The sequence below is a fragment of the Brachyistius frenatus genome, unplaced genomic scaffold (genome assembly GCF_029030835.1).
Source record: "Brachyistius frenatus isolate BFR_SWC_R1_liver_20210118 unplaced genomic scaffold, ASM2903083v1 Contig_6, whole genome shotgun sequence".
Classification (NCBI taxonomy): Eukaryota; Metazoa; Chordata; class Actinopteri; family Embiotocidae; genus Brachyistius; species Brachyistius frenatus.
Genome location: NW_027210605.1, coordinates 7,127,189 through 7,151,383, shown reverse-complemented (window position 1 = coordinate 7,151,383; position 24,195 = coordinate 7,127,189). Strand labels below are relative to the sequence as shown.

The following is a 24,195-nucleotide window of genomic DNA, read 5'->3' as shown; positions in this document are numbered from 1 at the left end:
ACAAGTAACCTTACTTCACAGTGAATGACTGGATTATTTTGCTGAACTGTTTTCTGCAGTGTTTCAGAATTGATGACATTAACATCACTTCACCAATTACACATAATTTCTCAAAATTTTTATTAATTCAACAAAATATTATACAAACATACATACATGAACTCAAGCTAACACTTTATAGAGTCATCTTTGTTTTAGAGTGAGGAGATGTTAGAAAATATTTTAAACTTTCTAACAAAGGTTTTCAGGGTTCACTTGTTTCAATATTTGTTGTCAGATGAGAAACCATTCAAAACTGTATCGCATATGTCCAGATAAAAATCTATATCAAGGTATGCAGAAGAATATTTAGGAAACACAGCATTTATTTGTTGTATACAAGTGAAGTGGCTTGTCGTCTTGTCAGCCTTCATTGCCTTCTCCAAATGTCTCTGCAAGTAAATCTGACCTGGTTGGTTGAAAAGCAACCTTTTCCTCCTCTTCTTTTTTTGTGTGACATTTTACAGCTTGAATTGGCTGAATTGTAAGAGACAATCGATTTATCTCCTTGGGAGGAAATCTAAAGGCCATCTTGCTCCCTCTCGCTTTGAAGTATCACACCTTACAAACTTGCACAAAGCTAAATGTAGAGCCATAAAATCCAGCACATTTGTGCATTTTTCTGATTCTGTACTTACTTTGCTGTGTGTAGGACACCCTATGGTCAAGGGACAACCTCGTCCTGTCCAGGCAAACCCTGCTGGCAAAAGGACTGTGGGAGGAGTACAGGAAGAAGTTCCTCCACACCGGTACTTAGTCCAAGACAAGACAAACTAATGCTGACTCCAGTCCAGACCAATAAGACGATTTCGATTTTGTTCATTTAATTGTTTGCCGAGTGCAGCCTCTGAATAATGCAGATGTAGAGAGTTTTAGGTCCCTTGAGTCAGAAATAAGGCAGTACAACATTAACATTAAATGCAAGAAAAAAAGAACTAGCAACATCCAAAAACACAAGCGGAGACAACCAGGTAGATAAAGAATAGAACTCAGCTAGACTCTGTGAACACACTACACCATGATGATGTGGTAACTGGGAAGTAAACAGGCCAGGCTTTATATACACCACTACCTAATGGGAAAACAAGACACAGGTGGGTACCAAACAGAAACAGCTGGAAACTAAACAATGGCAGGAAATAAAGCACACATGGACCCTAAAGGTGGAGTATTCCAAAATAAAACAGGAAGTGATCAGAGCCCAAAGTACAGGTACTTTTCAATTGTATGCAACTTTTCTGCGATATCAACAGCTTGAGCTTTGATTCCACATTTGATTTAATTTGATAGTACATTTTGCTTTCAATAAAAGTGTGACTGTTTTAGTTTGTGGAGGCGCTAATTTGACTAATAGAAGATTTAAATAAAAATGTTTAATGACTGAAACAGTTCATTGAATATAAGTGGTCGTCACTCCATGGTTAGAAATAGTCCAGGTTGCTTAACATTGTCATAAAATGGACATTTGAAAAAGACACTGCTTCTCTACAGAGAACCACAGATGATTCAACCCACAGCAGTCCTCCACCCTCCAATGGACCGGCCAGACTCTGTTCATCCAGTATGACACTGGCAGTATGACTGGATTCCTGGCCTGCGACCCTGTTAAGGTAACCAAAACCTCTGGAACAAAATGCAAAGTCTATTTAGACTTCAAACAGGCATGACTCCGTGGTCTGTTGAAGTTTGACTGACAGCTGTCTTGTGTGTCCAGGTGGGCGGTGTCTCTGTGGCCAACCAGGTGTTTGGATTTCACCGGACAGAGTTTCCCTTCATGGCTCACATGCAGGCTGAAGGCATCCTGGGATTAAACTTCCAGAGTACTGAGTCTGACGACATAGTGCCTGCCTGTAACAACATGATCAAGTAAGTACTGGTGACTCAACCTGTTCTCCATCTATAAGCTGAGCAGCTACTGAAACAAGATTAAAATCTGTAGGTTGGGAGGTTTAGGGTAAGGGTTGCACAAAATCCCCCTGGTTTGACCTTCTGCTGCTGCTTCTCACAGTACCGTCAATGTGTTGTGCTCTGGTGGCTGCCAGGCCATCGTTGACACGGGTACCTCCCTGATCACCGGCCCAACCAATGACATCAACAACATGAACGCCTGAGTTGGAGCCTCAACCGACCAGTACGAATATGTGAGTCATGCCATCATACCATCCCCTTTGACATAGGTTTTTCCCTTTTTCTGAACCCAGAGTAAACAGACATTTACTGCTCTGACGTCAAAACTCTCAAATGAAAATAATGAAGTAGGACTTGGTTAGCTGCCTCAGTGGGAAACTTGTAACATACCAATAAACACAACTTTTGCAACTACATGGTCTTCCACTTTGTTCTTCTTAAAGATTACACTGAACTGCCAGAACATGGTTGGTGTCACTTTCACTGTCAATGGAAACCCCTTTATAATCCTTGAATCTGCCTACGTCTGTGAAGTCAGTTAGATCCACTGCACCAAGAAGGGTTTCTACTTCAAAATAAATATTAGAAGAAAACAATTTCTCTTTTGTCTCCCCATAGAGCTACAACAGTTGCAACACTAGCTATGGTCAGGATGGTTCTTTCCAGCTCTGGGAGATGTGTTCATCATGGAGTACTATGTCTCCAGACTCAGTACTTTGGTCTGGCCAAGTCTGCATAATCAAAAAGTCCTCTATCAGATGATCTATAAATGTGTATTTCTCCCTAAGGATTTGAGCAAATGGGAGGTTTTGAAAGAAGAGACATAAACATGCTGTGCCTTTTATCAAATGGATCATTGCAACTAAGTATTCTGTGTATTTTTGTCTATCAGTTTGACTTTGCTGTAGTACATCAGTACAAAAAAAAAGCTGAATGTCACAGGAATAAGAATCAGTCTTGTCTGTTCATTCATTCAAGAAAAAGTTGACCTTTTACAAAGGATATACAAAGGAACAAATGCTTTCTGTGTGTGCAAAGGAAGAACAGACTATCGAGCAGCTCTCAGAATAGTGGAGGTCCAGGTTGGCACTGACGTTGTAATCTAGAGGAGGCTGATAAGGACAAACATTGATTTAACAAAAGATAACCTGATGACATGAGCTGACAACTCTGCTGCTTTGAACACGACTGCTGAAAGGTCTCAAAGCCAGATAAAACACAGATTTATTGCCTTATTTTCACCATGACAGAGTTCATTTCTTTAATCCTATAAAAATAAAATGTTTCATGTCATTAAGATTTTTCACAAACAGCACGTTATAAACACTTAAAATTATTTCAGTGATCAAATATTGCACTTCTTTTAAGATGGGGACTCAAAAGAGGCAAAAGAATCAAATCGAGGCAGTAGAGATCAAGATATCCAGTCTTTTGTATGGGTCACGCTCCAGAATTGATCCTACATTGCCCATGATGCAACTAACTGCATCTTTTTGTTGCATTATCTCTCTGTCTGTTCAAACTCTGCACAGTAAACAGACCTTTACAACCACAGTGGAGTAGAAGACAGTGGGTCCTACATTAAAATCTGAGACTTGAATTCAGTGTTGGATTGCCAGTGTCGAATACTCCACCATCCCAGCATGCTCCGTGTCGGGGGCTCCTGCTGGCGTTTCGTGCATTCTCAGGTTTGCATACACCTCCTCTGGTTTCTGGTGAGCTCTGAAGTCCACTGTTGTGTAGACGATGCCGCTCATATCCTGGAAGAGAACATGCTTGTCAAGAGACGTTGCAGAGGAAGTTTAAACATGTCTCCCATTCAACCTGACAGTGAGTCACGGAGACGACATGTTTCCTGTTTCGCACCTACCGGGGCTTCTTGTTTCAGTGACTCACGCAGAGTTTCTTCATACGCGTCTGAAAAGATCAACAAAACAACATCACATTGGTCACACACCCTAAAAAAAAAAGGAGCAATATATTTTTGTTCGACACACTAGCAGACAATCAGAGCTTTGAAATAATCAGTCTCAGGAAACTGCTTACTCGACTGTTTATATTTTGCCTTGGCTCTGCAGCAAACAACAGCGGTCACTGAAGTGATGAAAATCATCACCGTTATGGATACAATGACAGCCAGCAGCAGACTGAAACTCCAGGGAACTCTGGGAAGGAGACAGGACACGAGATTCAAATTTATACCATTAGTTTCCCTCTGTTAAGCACAATTTGACCAAAAGTGGTCAATCAGCAGAGTGAATACCTGATACTGTCACTGCGGTCCTCTGCCAGAGCAGGCCAAGTGGAGTCTGGGAGTGATGTGGAGGTGTGGGGGGCTGTGATGGTTGATATCAGCTTTGGTTCAGACGGGCTGTGGGGATTAAAACCTTCTGCAAAATGCAAGAATATCAAATAACAGTCTTGAGTTCATAGCTAGATTTTAAGTGACATTTATCCTCTAAAAATGAAATAATAAAAACACACTGACATGTGAAAGTAAGTTATAACATTATGAAGTTGTTATAATGCACTTTTGCCAAAGCATCATCTGACGCTATTGCATGATACATATTTATAGCATATCATATTAATCAAAATATAAGAGTACTTACCAAGCACCTCAACATAGTAGTCACTGTAAATGTGGTTTTGGGTTCCCAGCACGGCACATCTGTAATAGCCTCCATCCACAAACTGCACGTTTAATATTTTGAATTCAATCCAGCCATCTCTCTCAGTTTGTGTCACTCTTCCCTTGAGTAAATCACAGGTATATCCTGTACTGTCCAGCAGCTTGTAGCATCCTCCCGGATACAGCTTACAGCAAGACTTGCTGTAGGTGTTGTAAAACGAAGGAAAGGAGAGTCTCAGCAAAACGTGTGCAAACTCCTCAATTCTCTGCTGCCCCATTAAATGTGGTATATCTGAAAAACAAACATTTATAATCAATTACATGCACTAGAGAACAGAAATGTGTAAATTGTGGGATTCTTTTTTTAATTTTTTTTTTACCATACCTAATGATAAAAGGATAAAGACAAAGGAAAACTTCATCTTCAGTGCAGTCGTAGCCTATTTTTGACAGTTTTCCAGTCTTGTTAGAGGATCAGAGGCTCCTCCTAAGACAAAAGAAGAGGAAGTTGGAGATTCATCAGCTGCCGGACACAGAAAGAAGTGTTCCTCATAGAAATGTTTCATTTTCAACTTTTTTTTTTTTTTTTTAAACTAAGAGCAAAGCCTTTAAAATATGACACATTATACAATAATCCATTTGAAACTTCTGGCACTGTCGGCGGGATGCTTTTTGACATCCAAATTGATTTGTACACTCTTGGATTTCATCAATTTCCAGTAAAGTTTGTTTATAAAAATGTGGACACATTCATTGGCACATTACAATGCAAGCTATTGCAACAACAAACTGCATCATTAAAATGACCACAGAGCTGCATCAACTATCTTACACATATGCAGTGCCTTGCAAAAGTATTGACCCCCCTTGGCGTTTTTCCTATTTTGTTGCCTTACAACTTGGAATTAAAATTGATCTTTATTTGGATTTCATGTAATGGACATACACAAAATAGTCCAAATTGGTGAAGTGAAATGAAAAAAATAACTTGTTTCAAAAAAAATTCTAAAAAAATAAATAACGGAAAAGTATGTATTCACCCCCCTTTGCTCTTAAGCCTGTAAATAAGATCTGGTGCAACCAATTACCTTCAGAAGACACGTAATTAGTTAAATAAAGTCCACCTGTGTGCAATCTAAGTGTCACATGATCTCAGTATATATATACACCTGTTCTGAAAGGCCCCAGAGTCTACAACACCACTAAGCAAGGGGCACCACCAAGCAAGCGGCACCATGAAGACCAAGGAGCTCTCCAAACAGGTCAGGGACAAAGTTGTGGAGAAGTACAGATCAGGGTTGGGTTATAAGAAAATTTCCAAAACTTTGAACATCCCACGGAGCACCATTAAAGCCATTATTAAAAAATGGAAAGAATATGGCACCACAACAAACCTGGCAAGAGAGGGCCGCCCACCAAAACTCACGGACCAGGCAAGGAGGGCATTAATCAGAGAGGCAACAAAGAGACCAAAGATAACCCTGAAGGAGCTGCAAAGCTCCACAGCGGAGATTGGAGTTTCTGTCCATAGGACCACTTTAAGCTGTACACTCCACAGAGCTGGGCTTTACGGAAGAGTGGCCAGAAAAAAGCCATTGCTTAAAGAAAAAAATAAGCAAACACGTTTGGTGTTCGCCAAAAGCCATGTGGGAGAAGGTAGTTATGCACGCTCAAGTTTTCTGTTTTTTTGTCTTATTTCTTGTTTGTTTCACAATAAAACATATTTTGCATCTTCAAAGTGGTAGGCATGTTGTGTAAATCAAATGATACAAACCCCTAAAAAAAAAAAAAAATCAATTTTAATTCCAGGTTGTAAGGCAACAAAAAAAGAAATACGCCAAGGGGGGGTCAATACTTTTGCAAGGCACTGTATAGAGAGAACAGAATCATTCTGAGTAAACTGCAGGGAACATTAAGGGACACGCACAAAAGTATACACAAAGTGATTTATTTGGTGTCAGCTCATAGCTTATTAAACACTTTTTACTCACCAAATCAAAACACATCCTCCATCACACAACCGGATACGAATGCAAAATGTATATACATATTATTATTTAACAAACACAATGTTGTGGCATTCTAACGATCAACATATCTTATTACAGATGCAAAATAAACACTCCCTTTTCATTTCACTCCATTCAAACACTAAAAAGTTCAGATGAACATTTTCTAAAACATGATATCAGCCATTCTCTTCTCTTTGATAACATTGTCTTGCAAATCAAAGCAGTTGAGGCACATAAACACCAGTCAGATTCAGTAATTACAGAACAGACCAACTTTGCTTAAACTAACTCTTAAACACACAGCCCCTATGATTAAGTTAGAAGCAATGGGTGCAATAATCTGAAAAAGCTGTTGATCTCGAGCTGTGGAGGAGATAAGGCTTGAGTTCACAGCCATCTGACTGTATAAATTAGTTGAGGTCACTGTTCTGCCAGCTCATGGCGACTCCTACTCATCCTGCTCTGCACATTTCTTGTGCTCCTATTCGTTGGTGAAAGCAATGACATCATAGTGGATGCCCTGTTGCTGCAGCTGCTCCAGCTGTTCAGGTGTAGCTTCAGTGTAGACCGTCTGGGTCTGCGCCATGGCTGCGTCCGCTACGGCTACAAGCACAAACATCATCTTCCTAGTTAGATTTGTTTTAAGGGTGCCGACTTTTCATAATGGCGATTTCTTATTATCAAGCTTATAATTATTAATAATGCACACAATCACGATCTATATTCAATAAGTATAATGCATGTTCACCACTTCAGAAATGTTATTTTAAAATTCTCTTAAGCTTGAAAATTAAATGGCAAAGCCCTAAAATAATTGCCTACAATGAATATTTGTTATGTCTGATAAATATCTAAAATCTAAAAACAGTGGCGGATTGAATATAAAACAAGTGCAATCTGTTTAATAATAATTTTAAAAAAAAGACAAACCTGTGACAGCAGAGTGGGCAGCAGCCTCCAGATCTTCAGCATTCACTATCTGTTGCTCTGAGCTGACCGGTAGGTACTGGATCTGACCGTCATGACTCACAGCGATCTGAACACATGAGGAACATGGAGAAGTGAACTACTGACAAAACAAAAAACTTAAAGAGTATCTGCTTTCATCAAACAGTTTAACTGCAGAGTGTTTCAGATGATTAAAATCAGCCTCACCTGCTGCTCCTGCAAAAGTGCTCGGTCATGCTCGTACTGGATGATCTGTCCGTCTGGCATCTGAAGGACGGTTAAGAGGAAATTACTGAGAACAAGACAATCTCACCTTCAACCACTGTATATACACTATAAGTGTTATGGTAACTTCTTATGAGGTGATACACTTACCTGTATGTGGTTGCCATCGGCTACTACGACATACTCCTGAGGAATTAAGTGCTGCACTCCGTCTTGTGAGATGATGTACTGGACCTGAAACAGGACATGAGATATAAACCTGATAAATATAATTATGACTCGGTTATAAACATATAAAGTCCTGAGCAAAACAAATGTTTTAGACAGTTTAAATGTTTAGATTGTTAGCTATAACACAGTACTGCACTGTCGGCATTTGATTGGTCACAAATTCATTCTGCAGCACAACATTAATCCAAACATAGAGAGTCTTAAAAGCAAAGGGCGGACCATAACAAATACTCATTTAATCTGTGCTTTATTCCTTTTACGGCACTTCGCATGAAGATAACTGTTCAACTTCAACTGTAATGTCAATCCACCATATGACACACATAACTGTTATAAAAAATTAATAAATAAATAATTCTTGCATTATTTTTAAAGCAACCTCCTTTTACGCAGTGCTAGAATCTGCAAACTGACTCTTACCTCAGTGACCTGGTTGTCTCCTGCCATCAAGTGCTGAACAGTCTGCCCATCTATGGTGGTTATCTGCTGGATGTATGTGCCTTCCTCCTGAGTGACGCACATGTGAAATAATTTATTTATAAAATGTGGAGTACATGCAAAAATAACCTATTTGATAGAATAAATGACTGTTACCTGGTCTGATAGGGCCTGTTCTTGAGCTACAATGATGTGATCCTGTCCCAGAGCCTGCAGCCGCTCTGGAGTGATCACCGTCTGATGTGCCTGCAGGGCTGTTGCGAACACGCACACGGACACGTTTATAAACCCTAAACCTTAATGTCATTTATTGTATTTGAATTGTATTTTTTTCAGCACACTGCTGCAGGTCTTGGTCTGTGTGATGTTGTGCTTCTTACACTGTAGTGTGGCTAAGGCCTCCTCATCACTGTTGACTATGATGGTTTGCTGAGTTGTGGCGGTTCGGCTTTTACGAGTGGGATGATCCTGACTGTGGAGACGCTCCATGTGAAACTTCAAATGGCCGTTACGGTTAAACCTAAGATGATGGACATAACATTTTTTTTTTTTAAACAACGCTGACAGTGATAGCTGTTCAGTGCGTCCTACAGTCTGTTTGATGCTTATAGATATGTTGTGTTATGCTCTCACCTTTGTCCACAAAGTTTGCAAGAAAACGGTTTCTCGTTGGTGTGGGTCATCGTGTGTCTGCGCAGGTCTTTCTTATTCTTGGAGGCAAAGCTGCAGTTTGGACACTTGTGAGGACGCAGGTAGGAATGCAGCGCCATGTGAGTCTAAAACAAAGCAGGACATCAATTACATTCAGAAGGAGAAAAGCTTAGAGGGAAAGAAATACTATATAATAAATAAATGTGCAAATAAATATAAGGGTTTAGATTTTATTGGAAGATTTCTTCTGCGTCCAATGGAAAATCTGTGGAAGATCAATTTGTGGCAGCCTAACTTGTGAAAAAAACTGACTGCAGAGTCAATGACAGTGCTGTGAAACATCGAGAGATTCACCTTGACTTCGGGCCAGGAGGTGGAGGTGAACTCACAGTCTGGACACTTGAAGGTGTTGGCATCCAAGTGTGCCCTCTTGTGGTTCTCCATGTCGGAGCGTCCGTGGAACGACTCCATGCAGATTCGACAGGAAAACCTCTTGGTGCTGAGACTGGGAGAGGTCACTGCAGAGGGAGAGGCTGGAGCTTCACTGCTCAGCTGACAGAAGACAAACCACACAGTCAGAGAGGTGGGACACTGGAGAGCGCATGTCTACAGGCCACAAACTTGCAGTCACACGAGACAGTTACCTCCACTTGTTGTAATACACCATCAGCCAGCGCAGATGTAAGATAGTACTTGTCACTTTTCAGGCTCTCTGACGCGGAGACTTCTAAAGCCTGAGAGGGACTGCTCTCAACATTACTGCAAGGACAGCAGTTTAATGAGATTAGACTGTTGGGACATCATAAAGGTCATCAAAATGTTAATCCTCAATCAACTGTATTCTAATTAAATGTACTGTACTGACAGATGTTCCTAATAAGACAAAATCAGATTGTGTGTATTATGTTACCTGTATTCAGGGCTATGGATTTCCTCAGCAGCCTGCTCCACCACACTGAAGTCCCCTCCCCCCTCGTAGGCTTCAATGGCGATCTGGGTGAGCTCCCCTGTCTCTGAGGGCGCTGCCTCGTAGGCCTCTTGTAGCACCGTCTCACCGTTCTCAGACACGTGGAAGGTCACAATCCTCTGGGCCTGGCCTGGTGCGGTGGTCACCGTACTCCACGTACCCTTCTCCAGAGCTTTTCCTTCTGACTTCAGCACGGCTACCTGGAGAGCACAGCCAAGAAACCTTCCGTTATCTGCTTATTTCAAAAATACAAGCGCATACTTTCAACATAAATGTCTCTGACTTGTGTAAAGTGAAATTTGTGATGACCCAACCTGTAAGGAGTTTCCAACCAGTTCCCGGGCGTTGCTCATATTCAGCAACAGGTCCAGGGCATTCTGGGCAGACAGATCACTGGATTCAGCTGAGGAGCACAAAGAGACAAAGTCAGCCTTTGTCCTTAAGGTAACACAACACATCATAAACGTTGAAAATGTTTCCTGGGAAGTCCTCACTGACCTTGCTCATAGATGATGGTGGTATTTCCGAGTTCATCCTGGGACACCGATGCATTTTCCATCCCCTGCATGGCTTGTAGTGTCGCAGAGTCCACAGCAACCTAGTGAAGGACAATGAGAAATTAAAACTGCAAGCAGTGATGTACAGGCCCTCGCACTCCCTTGCGCCGCCTCCCCGAAGCCGTCTCCCCGAGGTGCAGCGCGCGAGGGACCACATATCCCCGCTTCTCGCAAAACAGGTATATAATGTATGGTCTCACCATGCCGGATGCATGTCACAGGTTTCGTGAGGTTTCAAGCATCCGTTGACCTTGAACATCAACTTCCTGTGTCACGGCGAGCGAGCCGTTTGGCACGCGTTTGTGCGTCTAGGTGTGATACACGTGTCCACCGGATTTGGTGAATTTAGGTAAATGTGGCCGCCGGGGCATCTCGTTAGGGGGCGCCCTCGAGCCGTTTGGCCACGCCCACTCGCGACTCCACTACAATACGGCATTTTTCGCCGGGAGACATATGTGTATTCACTTTCATGAGTTTTTGAATATGATAAAGCCTCCAAAAAGGAAAATCACTTTACTTAAGAATAAGAACGTCGAACGACTAACATGGTTACGAAAAACAACAGGGCTTTCGCGCCGATTCTCGGTGCTCGGGCCCTAAAGAACAGCCCGTCTCACAATGCCCCAAAATATAACGCATGATAAATAACATTGGGCTTACAAAAAGTAATAGAAGACCTTGGACAGACTTACAATTGTGTTCTGCATGCACGGTGTGTCGTCATGTTGTTGTTTGAGCTCCTCTATCTGTTGCAGGGTGAAGAAGGGTCTGCGGCGTCTCCTCACAGGCTCCTCGGGGTGAGTGACAGACCACTCTTCAAACGTCTCGGGGTGGCGACACTGCACGTGAAGACGCAGGTTCTTCCTGTGCTTGGTCATGAAGTGACACATATCACAGGAGAAAGGCTTCTCGCCTGGAGAGATTCGTAAAAAAAACATGAATAAGTATTATAAATTCAGGAGGCGAACATAAAAACATGCTGTGTTCGAGTTAACTGTTAAAGCTGCACTCACCCGTGTGTTTGATGGCCAGATGGGAGACCAGGAACTCCTCTTTAGCAGTGGAGTATTTACAGTAGTCGCACTTGAAGGGCCTGTCATTGGTGTGCGACAGCTGATGGTTCAGCAGCAGTTTCTTGTTCTCACAAGCATAGTCGCAAAACTCACACTTGAACCTGGTGAATGCACAGAAGGTCATTCATTAGCATCATACTAACATCAGACAAAATGACTTATTCCACCCATACTTGCCAAGCACTGCTTTGTTATTTTCAGTTTTTGAAAGAGACCAGTGGATAACAAAATAAATAAAAAAGTTTGGTACTGACTTGTTGTCTCCATGAGTCTGGATGTGAGTCAGCAGGTGCATTTTGAAGGTGTACCGCTTCTTGAAGGATTTACCACACTGCAAAGACAGAAAGGCCTCATCAATAAACAACTTGGAGAACTTTATAGTAGAAAGGAAGGAGGAACATTTAATTACATCGCCATCTATCTCTCCTATAGTTGTCACTTCTCAAACACGGTGAGATCAAGATGCGTCTTGTTGCCGTTGGTAACCACTTAAAACATTTTACATCATAAATGATGCATTCAATCTAAAAAGTGAAGAGTTATTCCTTTGTTGTAAAAAAAAATGATCTGACCTTATCACACATGTGTGGTTTCTCTGAGCTGTGGGTTTTCATGTGCTGGGTCAGTCTCTTCTGCATGGGGTAAACCCTGTGACACACAGGACAGGGGAACTCTGACACCTTCGGTACCTGCAAGAGTTAGAAGAACACCCTCAAAGTAAGAAGGCAAACGGACAGCAGCAACCAGCCACAACACAAACTGACCGTTTATGTTCATTATAACATGGCATGTTAGATGACATTCAATATTTGGATAAAATGAAGATCTTACCAACTCATTCTTCCTCCTCCTGCAAGACAGAAAAGAAATAATCAGTCATGATATCTGAAACCCTCCGAAACAGGTTCCGTTTGAGGAATTATTTTACTGTGTATGTATGCTGTATAAAGTTACTTACTTATCTTTGTTGTGGACCGCTGAGTGCCGTAGGACATCTTTCTTGTAAACACTTGTGTAATCACACTCCTCACACTTGAACGGCTTTGTGCCCTCGTGATTGAACATGTGCTCCTGTAAAAACATCCACCCCCCCATGATTTTTAGGACACTGCGTGAAAACTTGCATGTAAACTGAAGTAAACCTAAATGTTGCGACGCGTTTTATCGGAACTGACCTTGAGTGAGGACCAGCGCTTGCAGCGATAGTTGCACTGCAGGCACTTGAAGAGCTCTGGGTCATTGCCTTCGTGAGAGTCCACGTGGAAGCGTAAGTCCTCCTGGGAGAGGAAACGTGAACCGCAGATCCAGCAGTTGTGAGGTCTCAGGAGCGGTTTGAGGGATTTATAGTACCGACTGCAGGATAATGAAGAGAAAGAAGCAATTAGTGAATTGTAAAACCTTTTTTATAGCCTTTATAAGAAATGTTAAATAATTTGAGACTTACTTTCGATTTATATATTTCCTATATTTCTTGCGAAGGAAGCGCTTTGATGGTCTGCCTCGTTTCCTCGGGAAGAATTCCTCTTCCGGCTGTGTGTTGGAAGAAGGGTCTTTGTTCTCAGAGTCTGACTGGCTTATTGCCGCCTCAGCTGTTTCTCCATCGGTCACTATACCTGCACCATTGCCTAACCCTGAAGAGCTTGCTTCCTCCGATGCACTGGCATCTGCACTAAGCCTGGACTTCTTAGCAGTACTTTCTGCTTCTGTAACAAACAAGAAAAAGAAGAATGAGGTCAGAGCAATCAAAGCGTTTGTAGGCTCTCAAACATTTATAGGCTGTTTTTTCGGACAAACTAAAACCCACCTTTGCTGCTGTTGCCTTCATCTAAGACGCAGTACTTCCTCGGACGGCCAACCTTACGCCGAGGACGCCCTTGAGAGGAGGAGGAGATGGGAGTAGCGGGCTTCTTCAGGATGGCAGGTGGTCTTCCTTTGCAATCCTCATCTGCTGGGTTGTAGTCACTGTCCTCTGGAGATGCACAGAAGATCGGGGTGAAGGATAAGTGATTTTTCCTCTGTGACTGGGTCAGGAGACATTCAGAAGAGGCCTATTTTCTTGTTAAATGAAAACCTTTCCTAGTGACCTTCAGGATCATCAATGGCACCGGCATCCACTATATCATCCGCCTCTTCGTCTGCTTGTTGGGGATCAGCAGGCTTCACTTCTGCTGCCTGCCTCTCCTCCGCCTGCTCCCTCTCTGCCTTTTGACGAGCCAACGTCTCACTTTTAGGAGGTCGGCCACGTTTACGCTTCTTTGGCATTTCCCCTAAAAACCAAACATTATAGCACAAACAAATGACTACCAAGTCAGCTTAGTGATCTATTACTGTTATGCATAATCAGCTACCTTACCTGCAGGTTTGAAGTGTTTGTCTCGCATGTGGTTGATGAGCGTGTCTTTGGAGGCACTCTTGTATGGACACATCTTACACTTGAAGCGCTGTACAATCACTACCTCCATCATCTCCTCTAACTCAGCCAGGTTTGGTGGTCGGTCTCCAGAACCTTCTGCCACAGATGATGTCTCAATGTCCATGACCCGCCCAGCTTCATCCTGGGAGCCTTGAGGCTCCTCCTGGCTGGGTGAGCACTGTTGGGCCAGCTCAGGTTCTGGATTAGAGGTATAGGTCCCACTGCTGCTGATGTAGGGTCCAGGCTGGCTCTCACTGCATTCCAGTGCCTCAGGAAGTCCGCCTGAACCAGCCGTGTCTGCCACAGGGTGGTCTGATGAGGAGCTGTCATCAGCATAGAGAGAGGCCTCAGGGCCATTGCTGCTTTCCATGTAACAGGAGTGCTGGGGCTGCTGTTGAGAGTGCTGCGGTTGATCTGGATCCTGGTTCTGCTCGTCATCCTCATCATCGTCCCTAGCTTGGTATTGAGAACAGCCTGGCTGCTCAGAGTCTGCAGCTGCAACACATTCTCCCCCGTACTCAACCGCATACTGCCGACTTGTCTGGGTCCGGTGGTCCGCACTACTGTCGATGTAACTCCGTGAGTGATGTGGCTGCTCTCCCTCATCCACTGCACACTCAAGATACCCAGCGCTGCACTCCACCACATAGTGACTTCTGCTGGTAGGATTCGAGTCAGCTCCACTACACTCCACGTAACCAGGCAGGTCCTGATCACTGTTATTCCCGCTGTAGTCAGGGAAGCCTGACTGGGATCGGGTCTGGTCAGGTTCCTCACCTGAACACTCCACATAAGAGGAGGAAGACTCCTCTGTCTGGTCTGGACCATCTGCACTGCAGTCCATGTACTGGGAGGGGTGGGAGTGTTGGGGTTGGTCAGGCTGACTGCTGCTGTCCTCTGGGTAACCCGAGTGTCCGGGCTGATCATCTGGCTGGTCAGGTTCAAGGTGGCCCTGCAGGTCTCCCTGATCCCGACAGGTGGATGTGGGACCTTCAGCGAGAGCTTCTATGGCAATACGATTGGACAGGGCAGAAGATGACATCTGGGCTACCATAGGAGCCCCTGCACCAGACACACACACACACACACACACACACACACACACACACACACACACACACACACACACACACGCACACACGCACGCACGCACACAGACACAGACAGACAGACAGACACACACACACACACACACACACACACATAGATGGATTGTACACAGTTCATTACAAAGGATTCCCATAATTGTGATTTATCAGCCAAGTAGATTTTAAATTAAATATTTAAAGTAAAAATTAACGAGTTAGCAATATCAGCACACTTACCGTCATCTGGCCCTTGTAATATCAGATACTGGGTTGTTTCTGCACCTCCGTCTTCTGCACTGGTCACAGCTATGCAACCTAACAGAAAAGCAGCAGACAAGATCAAACATCTGAGAGACTTTTCAAAATAGTGCAGCCTTAAAGCTCCCCAGTCCACTGAGATATAGTAGAAAATGGAGTTTTATTAGTAATACCGTTCATGATGTCAGGGCCGATGGTGGACTCTATGATCTTGTCGATGGCAGACCCCAAATCTGATGAGGTAGAAGCAGTTGAGTCGGACACCATCATGCCTCCTTCTGACACAGCACTGGAGTGGACCAGCACTTGGGCCGACTCAGACACCAGCACTGACTGAGTCACTGTGGAGACGCTGGACACGCTGGTGGACTGGGCCACGGAGGAAGAGTCCGGGAGGTGGACTGATGAAACTCTGACATCTGTGCTGGAGCTGGTTTCTGGGATGAACACCTTGACAGGGAAGGAAAAAGAAGATGATGGTGACATCGAGTAACTTTAGGACAAACGGCTTCCTCTTTTTTTGTTGGCTTACGCAAGAGTAAAAAAAAAAAAAAAAAAAAAAAGACACTTACCACCAGTCCCTCTGAGCTCTGTCCCACATGGCAGTCCGACTCTGGGGCCTGTGCATGAGAGGCAGCAGCATCACTGCTGTCTGCAGACATGGCCTCTGATGACTCCACACCCATGCCGCTTTCAGACGGCTCCTCCATCCCCGAGGGCCCCGCATCGCTGCTGCTCTCCACCTCATTCTCCTCCAAATCCATAACTGTCCACAAAAATAGGGACATAAACTCAATATAAAATTTATGGGGTCATCGTTGAAACAAGCCTTCAGCACTACTGCAAGTTCAGCGCATCAAGATAAACACAACTCATATGCGGTTGCTGGAGGACAGCTGTTTGTTATTTATTGTTGTGTGTGTTACGAATCAAGATATTTCCGAGTTGTCACAGGGTGAACATGAAAGTGTGGAATGACTTTTAAGACTTACAGACCTCCTGGAGAGAAAAGCAGATTCTCTGAGTCCAACTTTTTCAACTGGGCTGAAGTAATAACGTATTAAGTTGAAAGAAGTCATTTAAAAGAATACTTGCTCTGGGACATAACTTGGTTATTGTACGTTGCCTATTCATCAACCAACCCCAAGTTTAACCAAGTTGTTTTTTGTTTTTTTGTAGTTTGCTTTCCGTTTTCAAGGTCAGTTTAAAAGGTTGTACAGTTTACAATTTAGTGAGATATGCAGAACCAAAAACAAACAAAAAAAGAGTTTCCCTTCAAAACAACTTTGGAAGTAGAATATCATGAGGTGGAAAAACAATAGTCATTTTTTATTCAGGTTCACTTCTGAGACAATGAAACCTAAAGTGGTCTTTTCCCCCCAAAATGTTCTCAGTAAATGATGTCGAGTTTACAACATGAGCTATAAATCAAGCGTTTCCCCTCAAGGACATCCGTTCTCGTTAATTTGACACACAACCGTATGTGTCCCTATAGGATGAAATCTTTACTTCTAACCGAAGGTGGTATTTGACAACAAAGACCGTATAAGAGACTTATAAACATCCCTGGAGACAAAGTTATTCACAACACGCCAACGTGAACTGTCGTTAGCCCCACGATGACCACAGGAGCTAGCTGGTTAGCTTCTAACAGGCTAGCCAGCGCGGTGAAAAGCGTGTTTGATGAAAACTGATATAAACCTTTTCAGTTTGTATCAACAACAACAAAAAAATTAAAAATAAATAAAACTGTGTGCGTAGATAAACAGTTGAATGGAGTTAAATGCCAACGGAGTCACCGAGTCGACATTTGGGGCGCAACAGCGACCAGAACTCCTGCGCTAGCCGTTTTAAATGGGCCTAGCTGCCCTTTATCCTGCCTGCTCCGCGTCGCCATTTTACACCAGGCGGCCCCCCTTTTACATTCAGGCATTCTGAAAGCTCTACTGGGGGACCTCGAGGGCCTCAGCTGAGGCAGACCGTCCAAATACTCTCCCTGAAGAAAATGAAAACATTTTCCATCTCCGGCTCTAGATCCGCAGCGCTTTTTTTCTTACCGTGTCTCGTCGAGTCGAAGAGTGTCCTCCGGTGGAGACGCGCTTAAACCGAACAGAAATTAGTAACCGATAATTGTTGCTTCATTCTAGTCGGGCGCCATGAGTATCTCCTTGCTTCCTGTCGCTGCAACCGGATCTTATTTATTATTATTATTTTTTTTTTTGGGTTAAAAACAGAGCTCTTTCTTTAACCCAACCTCGATATAGTCACAATTTTTTTTTAAACTATTTATTTATGACTAATTGTTTGGTAATTATACTGCAAATGTTCGTGGTATATTGCGATGTTTTTAATCACTTGGTGGACTATTGTTTTTAGAGGAAGGCGTATTACGCAAGTGGGTGCGGAGTAATATGCGTCCACTTAAAGCCGATTTAAAATGAATATATTGACGTTTATTTGCCGAGGGTGTGGACCATCGACTGCATATACAAGTGACATGTTAGAAAATATGCAATATTCCTTTTCAATACCATGTGAATTATTACTTAAATTTACTTTTTAAATATGCATGCCAATATTACTTTTCAATACCTTTCTTTTTTATTTTACTAAATTGATCTTACTTTTATTGTTATTTCAGAACCAGTGCTAGTATCTATTCGTTATAGTTACTCCACTGTTTTTATTGTTATGTTGTAACTTTTGGCACAAAAAGTTCCGTAAGATATCTGAACTCCTTCCATGTCAAATCAAATCAAGTTTATTATCATTTTACCAAACATCTCTGAAAGGCAGAATGACAGAGCACTACTCCTGAACCAAACAACAAACCGAGAAAAATCACTCCCACAGCTCGAGACAGTCCCCGAACTCATGCACAGATGTACAATTGAAATAGTGCAAGTTTAATTACTTCCCGAGGTGCCCCTGCACCTGTGCACGCCATCATCTTCCAGTCAAGTAGGTCAGTCGTCAGTTTATTCAATGATTGAGACTGTTGACAGTGGTAGGTTGTTCTCACAGAGTGTTTATTGCATTGAAAGTCAAAACTTTAATAAAAAATTATTCATCTTGTATAAATAATTTCAGTGGAGGAGACATGCATTGTCTTCCAGTGCAAATAATTGGCTTTAAAGCCATTTTCAGAAAAACACAATTATACAAAACAATAAGCTTGAGATGCAAAAATAATATTAATGTTAGATATTGCTATAAATACCAAAATAATCCAATACTGTTAAGAGTCTGAACCTGTCAGACATAGAAATTATTCAGCACATCTGGATTCTGATCCAGACAGCTTCAGAGAATACTTAAATTGTGGTTATGGGTCTCAAATTTTAGACCACCATAACCATCAGTTCACAGATTATCAGACTAAAGACAGGACAGTGCCAAAGATGACAATTTGCTTTCCTGTACTGGGCCTTTGACTTATATTTAGGCCAATGCTGTATGTTTTATAATTAGCCAGCATCAATGGAGGCCAATTATTCACATCCCAGAAAGCACACACATCATACAACAGGCGCTATATTGTACACAAACACTGCGTCACATTCTCCCTAACACCTGCACAGAGAGAGAAATGGGTGCTAGCACATTACAGACAATCTCCAGCTCATCTGTGTGTTCATCTCCTCAGTAGCGAATGCCTGAGGAATCTGAGCAGTTGAGGAGGTCATATTTCACATAGCCAACGCGATCCACCTGCCTGCGGGAATTCATCCGCCAGTAGAAGCGGTCCCGGCAGAAATAGATGTGACCTAAAAAAGAAATATTGAAATTAAATCAATGTAATTGAAATTAGGATCTTTACATGCTCTACTGCTATTTGCTGATGTTGCTTATTTAATTTAGTAGATGAATGATGAAATTTCCAGTTTTTTTTTTTTTTTTTTACCTTTGTAATGGAATACATCGTGAGCATCATTAGGAACGCCACCAAAGACGGCATCAGTGTATCTGGGGTAACCTTTGTCGATTTTCTGGGCCTTCACATCAAGTCTGATTTGGGCAGACACAAAATCCCATCAGAGCATGTCAAATACACTCACATTTAAATAGACTAAACGTTTACACATTTAACTCACCTCCAGAAGTTCTCTCCGCTGAACAGCAGCACTTTGCCTTTGCCTCTCTGCAGCGCTCCCTCCACCTTCTGAATGCTCTTGGGCAGGCCGAGCTTCTCAACGCTTCGGGGACCCAGAACGCTCTTACCTGTGTACACCCAGAATCGGTTCCCTGTGGAAGGAAAATGAAACTTTTAGGATCATCTGCAGTTTTGGCTAACGTATTAATGGTCAGTTAATCACTGGTGTGAGGCTTCATTACCTGAGAAGAAGTACAGTTTCTTGGTCAGGAAGTCCTCAAAGGAAGAGTCGATGACAGTCGGCAGAGCTGGCCACTTTGCAGAGATGGAAAAGGGTCCTTTAAGCCCTCCGTCACTCCTGCTGGACATCTTCCAGTAATGTCTGTGGGTCATGTCAAATGAACACATCAGCATTTCTGGTGTTTAAATGTATTGTTGTTAACGCCTTGAAAAGAAGACTGGGTTAGAGTACAATAAAAGATTTGCTCACCCATCCTTGAAGAAATATAGTACTCCGTCAATCACAGTAATGGTGTCGAATTTTGTTATTTTGCAGGCGTCTTTGGTCGGATCCACAGGTACTACGGTGGTAGGTTCGGTGGGTTCAGGTTCATCTGTGGGGTCAGTCTCATCAGGGTCTGGGTAGGGAAAAGTGGTAGGGGGGTTGGGCTGGGGAGGGGTGGGATCGGGGCCTGTTTTAGGTCCTGAAAAAAAAGAAGAAAAAAAGTTGAGAAATTGGAAATGTAATCCTTTAGCTGAAGATCAAAATAAAGAAGTTTGTCATGAATTTACCATAGAGATACTGAATGCCTTCAATGTCATCTTCATGCAGGGAGAAGTCTTCCACATAGCTGTACATGGGGTACATGAGGGCTTCTCTAATGTTGGAGTGATCCAGGCCAAGGGCATGTCCAAACTCGTGGGCTGCCACCAGGAACAGACTATAACCTGGAACACACACAGTAAACATTATCGATGAATGATGATGATAAATGCAAATCTATTGCATTTTAACTGACTGTTCTTTCTCCGTTTTGTATTTATGTTACTCACCCTGGTCAGGACAGAAACCCCATTTCTTGTCATCATCATAGCTGCCAGTGGTACCGCACCACAACTTGCCATCTCCTCGCCCCTCGCTTGTGCATGAATTATACTCCTTATCTAGGAACACAAAGGGGAAGTGGCAGGGCTCTCCTTCAGCATTTCCACCAATTACAGTGGTCTCTGGAAACAAACGGAGACATAACAGCAACGGTTAAACAAAAATAATGAGCCATTGGGGTACCACTCCACAGCGTATGAACGCATTGTGGTTGCTGTCACTCACCACGACTGGGACAAAATCCATATTTTATGTCTGTGTCAAAATTGTTGGTGGTGGCACACCAGCGGTAGCCATCATTGCGGCCCTCTGTGGTACAGCTGTCATACTCATCCCCCTGAAAGATGAAGGGGAAGACACACTCAGCTCCGTCGGCGTTTCCTCCAAATGTGTACAGAACTGTCAGGGTGAGAATTAAGGGGATAAAAAAGTCAGTCAGCATGTCACACAAGCAAATGCCCTCATCTGGGTGACCTCTGATCTGTGATTTGCCTTGGAGAATAAATTGTCAAGCTTACGTTCACTGGGGCAGAAGCCGTACTTCTGGTCTCTGCTGTAGTCAGCCGTGGTGGCGCACCATGGCAGGCTGTCAGTGCGGCCCTCGGTGGTACAGGTGGTGTAAGATTTTCCCTCAAAGATGAAGGGGAAGTGACACATGGCACCATCCGCATTCCCGTAGCGAGTCTTCACAGCTTAGGTGAAAGAAGAGATTGTACATTAAATGAAGTCTATAAAGTGAACACTAGGGGGAGACAACCACACGTGGTTCGTTGATGGCGGACACACATTTTGATAAGTCTGATTACCTGGTCCGGTTCCCAGGGTCCAGTACTCATCATCGTCAAAGTGGGCGTCTCCCTGCAGACCCTCACCGGGAGGATAGGCATGGGCTAGAAGGCCATCCTTTCCATCAAAGGGGTACGGATCTCCATGGTCTAAAAAGAAAATGTAATTACACATCAGTGTTGTGCAAGTGCAAAATTAATTTGCAACATCAATATGTACAAATTAAATGATATGATACACTCTACAAGCACATACTGGCTTTTCCAAATGATATCATGATGTCAGCCGTGCCATCAAAGAGGCGGGTAAAGGTCAGAGGGGTCACTTTACTCCACACCTTGAAGGCTCTGGCAAAGGCGTCATCAATCAGAGAGCTCTCCATGTCTGGAGAATAGTTTAAGATCCTGTGGAAGAGGCAGGAATGGCATATAATTAACAATGTCAGTGAAGATACTTGGTGTTAGAGTCCCACAGAAACTTCTAGATACCCACTTTAAGATCACATGCATTATTAATGTCATTAACTCTAGGAATAGCTTTTTCCTCTCTACCCACCTATAAGTAACATCGTGATGGTCCCATTTGAGGTCTCCGTCAAAGGTTTTATAGTTGGCCACATCGGGGACCCCACAGCGAGGCTGTTTCATGGCCTCCAGGGTTGACTTGTCCAGCTCTCCAGTCTCATCCAGCCCAAGCTGCCTCTGCATCCTCTTCAAAGCCTTAGCGGTGGACACCATAGACTGGAAGCCACTGCGGTGCAGGGTCTCCATGTAGCCAAACTTTTTTAGATAACTCTGGAGGAAAAAATGACAAACCACATTACAGCTGGATGATTATATACGAGTTTGCAAGTAAATCTTTGTTAGGAAAACAGATTGAATTCTGCCATTGTGTTTTGTGACATCTGCTTTCACTGAAACAGCCTCCTGTAGCTCAAATTTTGAAAAATAAATATTCAGGAACATTATGATAGGAATCTCTGTTTAGGTAATTAGTTTCCTGCACAGTTTGACTGCAACCTGATTGGGAATTTCAGTCGATAAAGATAAAAATGAACCATCTGCTACTCACTTCTGCCAGCTCGGAATCAGTCATGTTTTTGATGATGTCTCCTGGGAAGGTGACAGAGACAGACTTGATGGGAAGGCTCCATCCATTCTGCGTGCTTATCCCCAAAAGTAAACACACAACTAAAGTACAGCATCTCATGATGAGAGCTATTGAAGATCGGTGCACAATGTAACAAAAATGTATTTGTTCGCAGTCAGCAAGTGCTGAGTTGGACTAAAAAATAATAGCTTCTCTGCTGAAGATGAACAGAGTTTCTCCTTCAGTGTTGGCTTCCCTCTTTGTTTTGAGTGCTGGCTCTTGTTGTTGTCTCTTTGCTTTGTGCTCCTGATGGGGTTATGGACCTTGTATTTATGCAACTCAGCCTCTTAGTCACTTAACCTTGTCCCCGCCTACTACTAACCTCAATCCTCCTACCCACATCTTGGTTGACCAGACATGGGGATTTTCCAAAATATCCACATTTAGCTTTACCTAACAGCTAATGAGTACATAACTAATTTGACTTTTTACAAAATTCCTTCCATTACAAATTGGAAGGGCGTGGTACAGGCGGAACAATGTGGTGGTGGTGGATAAAACAAATTACAACAAATTATGATGCTTGTTTCATGTTATGTTCATAAAATAATGCAGGATGCGTGAAAACCCAAACAACTTATTAACCAAATGAAATCTTTGAAATCTGTTAAACAAGCTATTACCACTGGCAATTTACATCATACAAACTGGCATTAAAACAAATTAAGTTCATAAATACCATGTTGGTATGTTCATTGTATGTTGTTTTCATCCTTTTAGTTCATTGACACAGCTCTCCTTTAATATGTTAATGTATTTTTACAGGACAACACACTCATCATGGGACCCAGCCAGACACTTCTGTTATTTCTATGCTCAAGGTATTGATATAAAAAAATTCTGGTTCCACTTTTTTTCATTAATAGAAGTTTATTTCCTCTTTATCTAAAGTTGGACACCAAATAAAATGTCAAACTAGGTCAAGGCAAAGGTTTTAGAGAAAAACTGGTAAAAACACATTTTCTGTTTTTTTATTTTGCGTGTTTTTACTACAATAAGTGTTTTGATTTTTATATAACAAATGAGTGAGGTGATAAAGAAACCAGCATGCAGTTGAATCTGCTTTTTTTTTGGAAGATTCCAGTGTTTTGGCGGACAGATTTTTGGGAACTACCTGCTTCATCATCACTATACACAGTTGCTGATGTAACATCTCTGTCTCCATCCCCAAAATGACTCAATTCTTAGGTAATGACTTGTACATCTCATTTGGTAATGAGTGTTGTAACAGCTGTTTTGGTATTTTTCCAACAAAAAGGATCATACTTCTTTATCTAAAATGTTCATTTTTGTTACAGGTTTTAGCCACAATAAAAAAAAAAAAAGCCAGGTCTTAATCATTTAGTCCAAACATATGTGATAATGTGTATTCTTGAGAGTGTCAAATGTGCAGTAGTGTGCCAAGTAAATGTTGATATTTTGGGATATGTATGTATCAAGGTGGGCAGGGATGTGTCTCAGCCATACCGGCATTGTGACTCACCTTGTTTCCACATAAATGGTCAAAGCTGCAGATACGGGACTTTTTTTTTCAGTGAACATATTGCTGACATTCTCTCTTCCTGTTAAAACATGTTTGTTTACTTGCTCAATTGCATTTCCAGATGCCGGAAAAGCTCTTT

General features: G+C 42.5%; 1 protein-coding gene and 1 pseudogene across 1 annotated transcript; one reads left to right on the top strand and one right to left on the bottom strand.

Annotated features, from left to right (window-relative positions):
- The first annotated feature begins 425 nt into the window (after positions 1-425).
- LOC138615507 (pepsin A-like) lies at positions 426-2,844 on the top strand (annotated as a pseudogene).
- Positions 2,845-6,513: 3,669 nt separating this feature from the next.
- LOC138615358 (zinc finger protein 335-like) lies at positions 6,514-22,693 on the bottom strand. Its single transcript, XM_069688918.1, is given in 42 exon segments — positions 6,514-7,194; positions 7,522-7,627; positions 7,747-7,806; positions 7,915-7,998; positions 8,416-8,502; positions 8,590-8,687; positions 8,814-8,953; positions 9,067-9,209; positions 9,439-9,636; positions 9,729-9,843; positions 9,995-10,251; positions 10,366-10,454; positions 10,550-10,649; positions 11,301-11,521; positions 11,622-11,782; positions 11,936-12,012; positions 12,254-12,370; positions 12,513-12,531; positions 12,640-12,752; positions 12,857-13,034; positions 13,126-13,384; positions 13,486-13,650; positions 13,766-13,948; positions 14,035-15,156; positions 15,420-15,497; positions 15,614-15,890; positions 16,013-16,359; positions 17,496-17,541; positions 17,543-17,611; positions 19,152-19,207; positions 19,345-19,448; positions 19,535-19,685; positions 19,776-19,915; positions 20,024-20,237; positions 20,326-20,481; positions 20,587-20,760; positions 20,864-21,037; positions 21,157-21,330; positions 21,445-21,573; positions 21,680-21,828; positions 21,980-22,218; positions 22,496-22,693. Coding segments are annotated over 42 exon segments (7,029 nt in total). The 5' UTR covers positions 22,634-22,693; the 3' UTR covers positions 6,514-7,072.
- Positions 22,694-24,195: the final 1,502 nt, after the last annotated feature.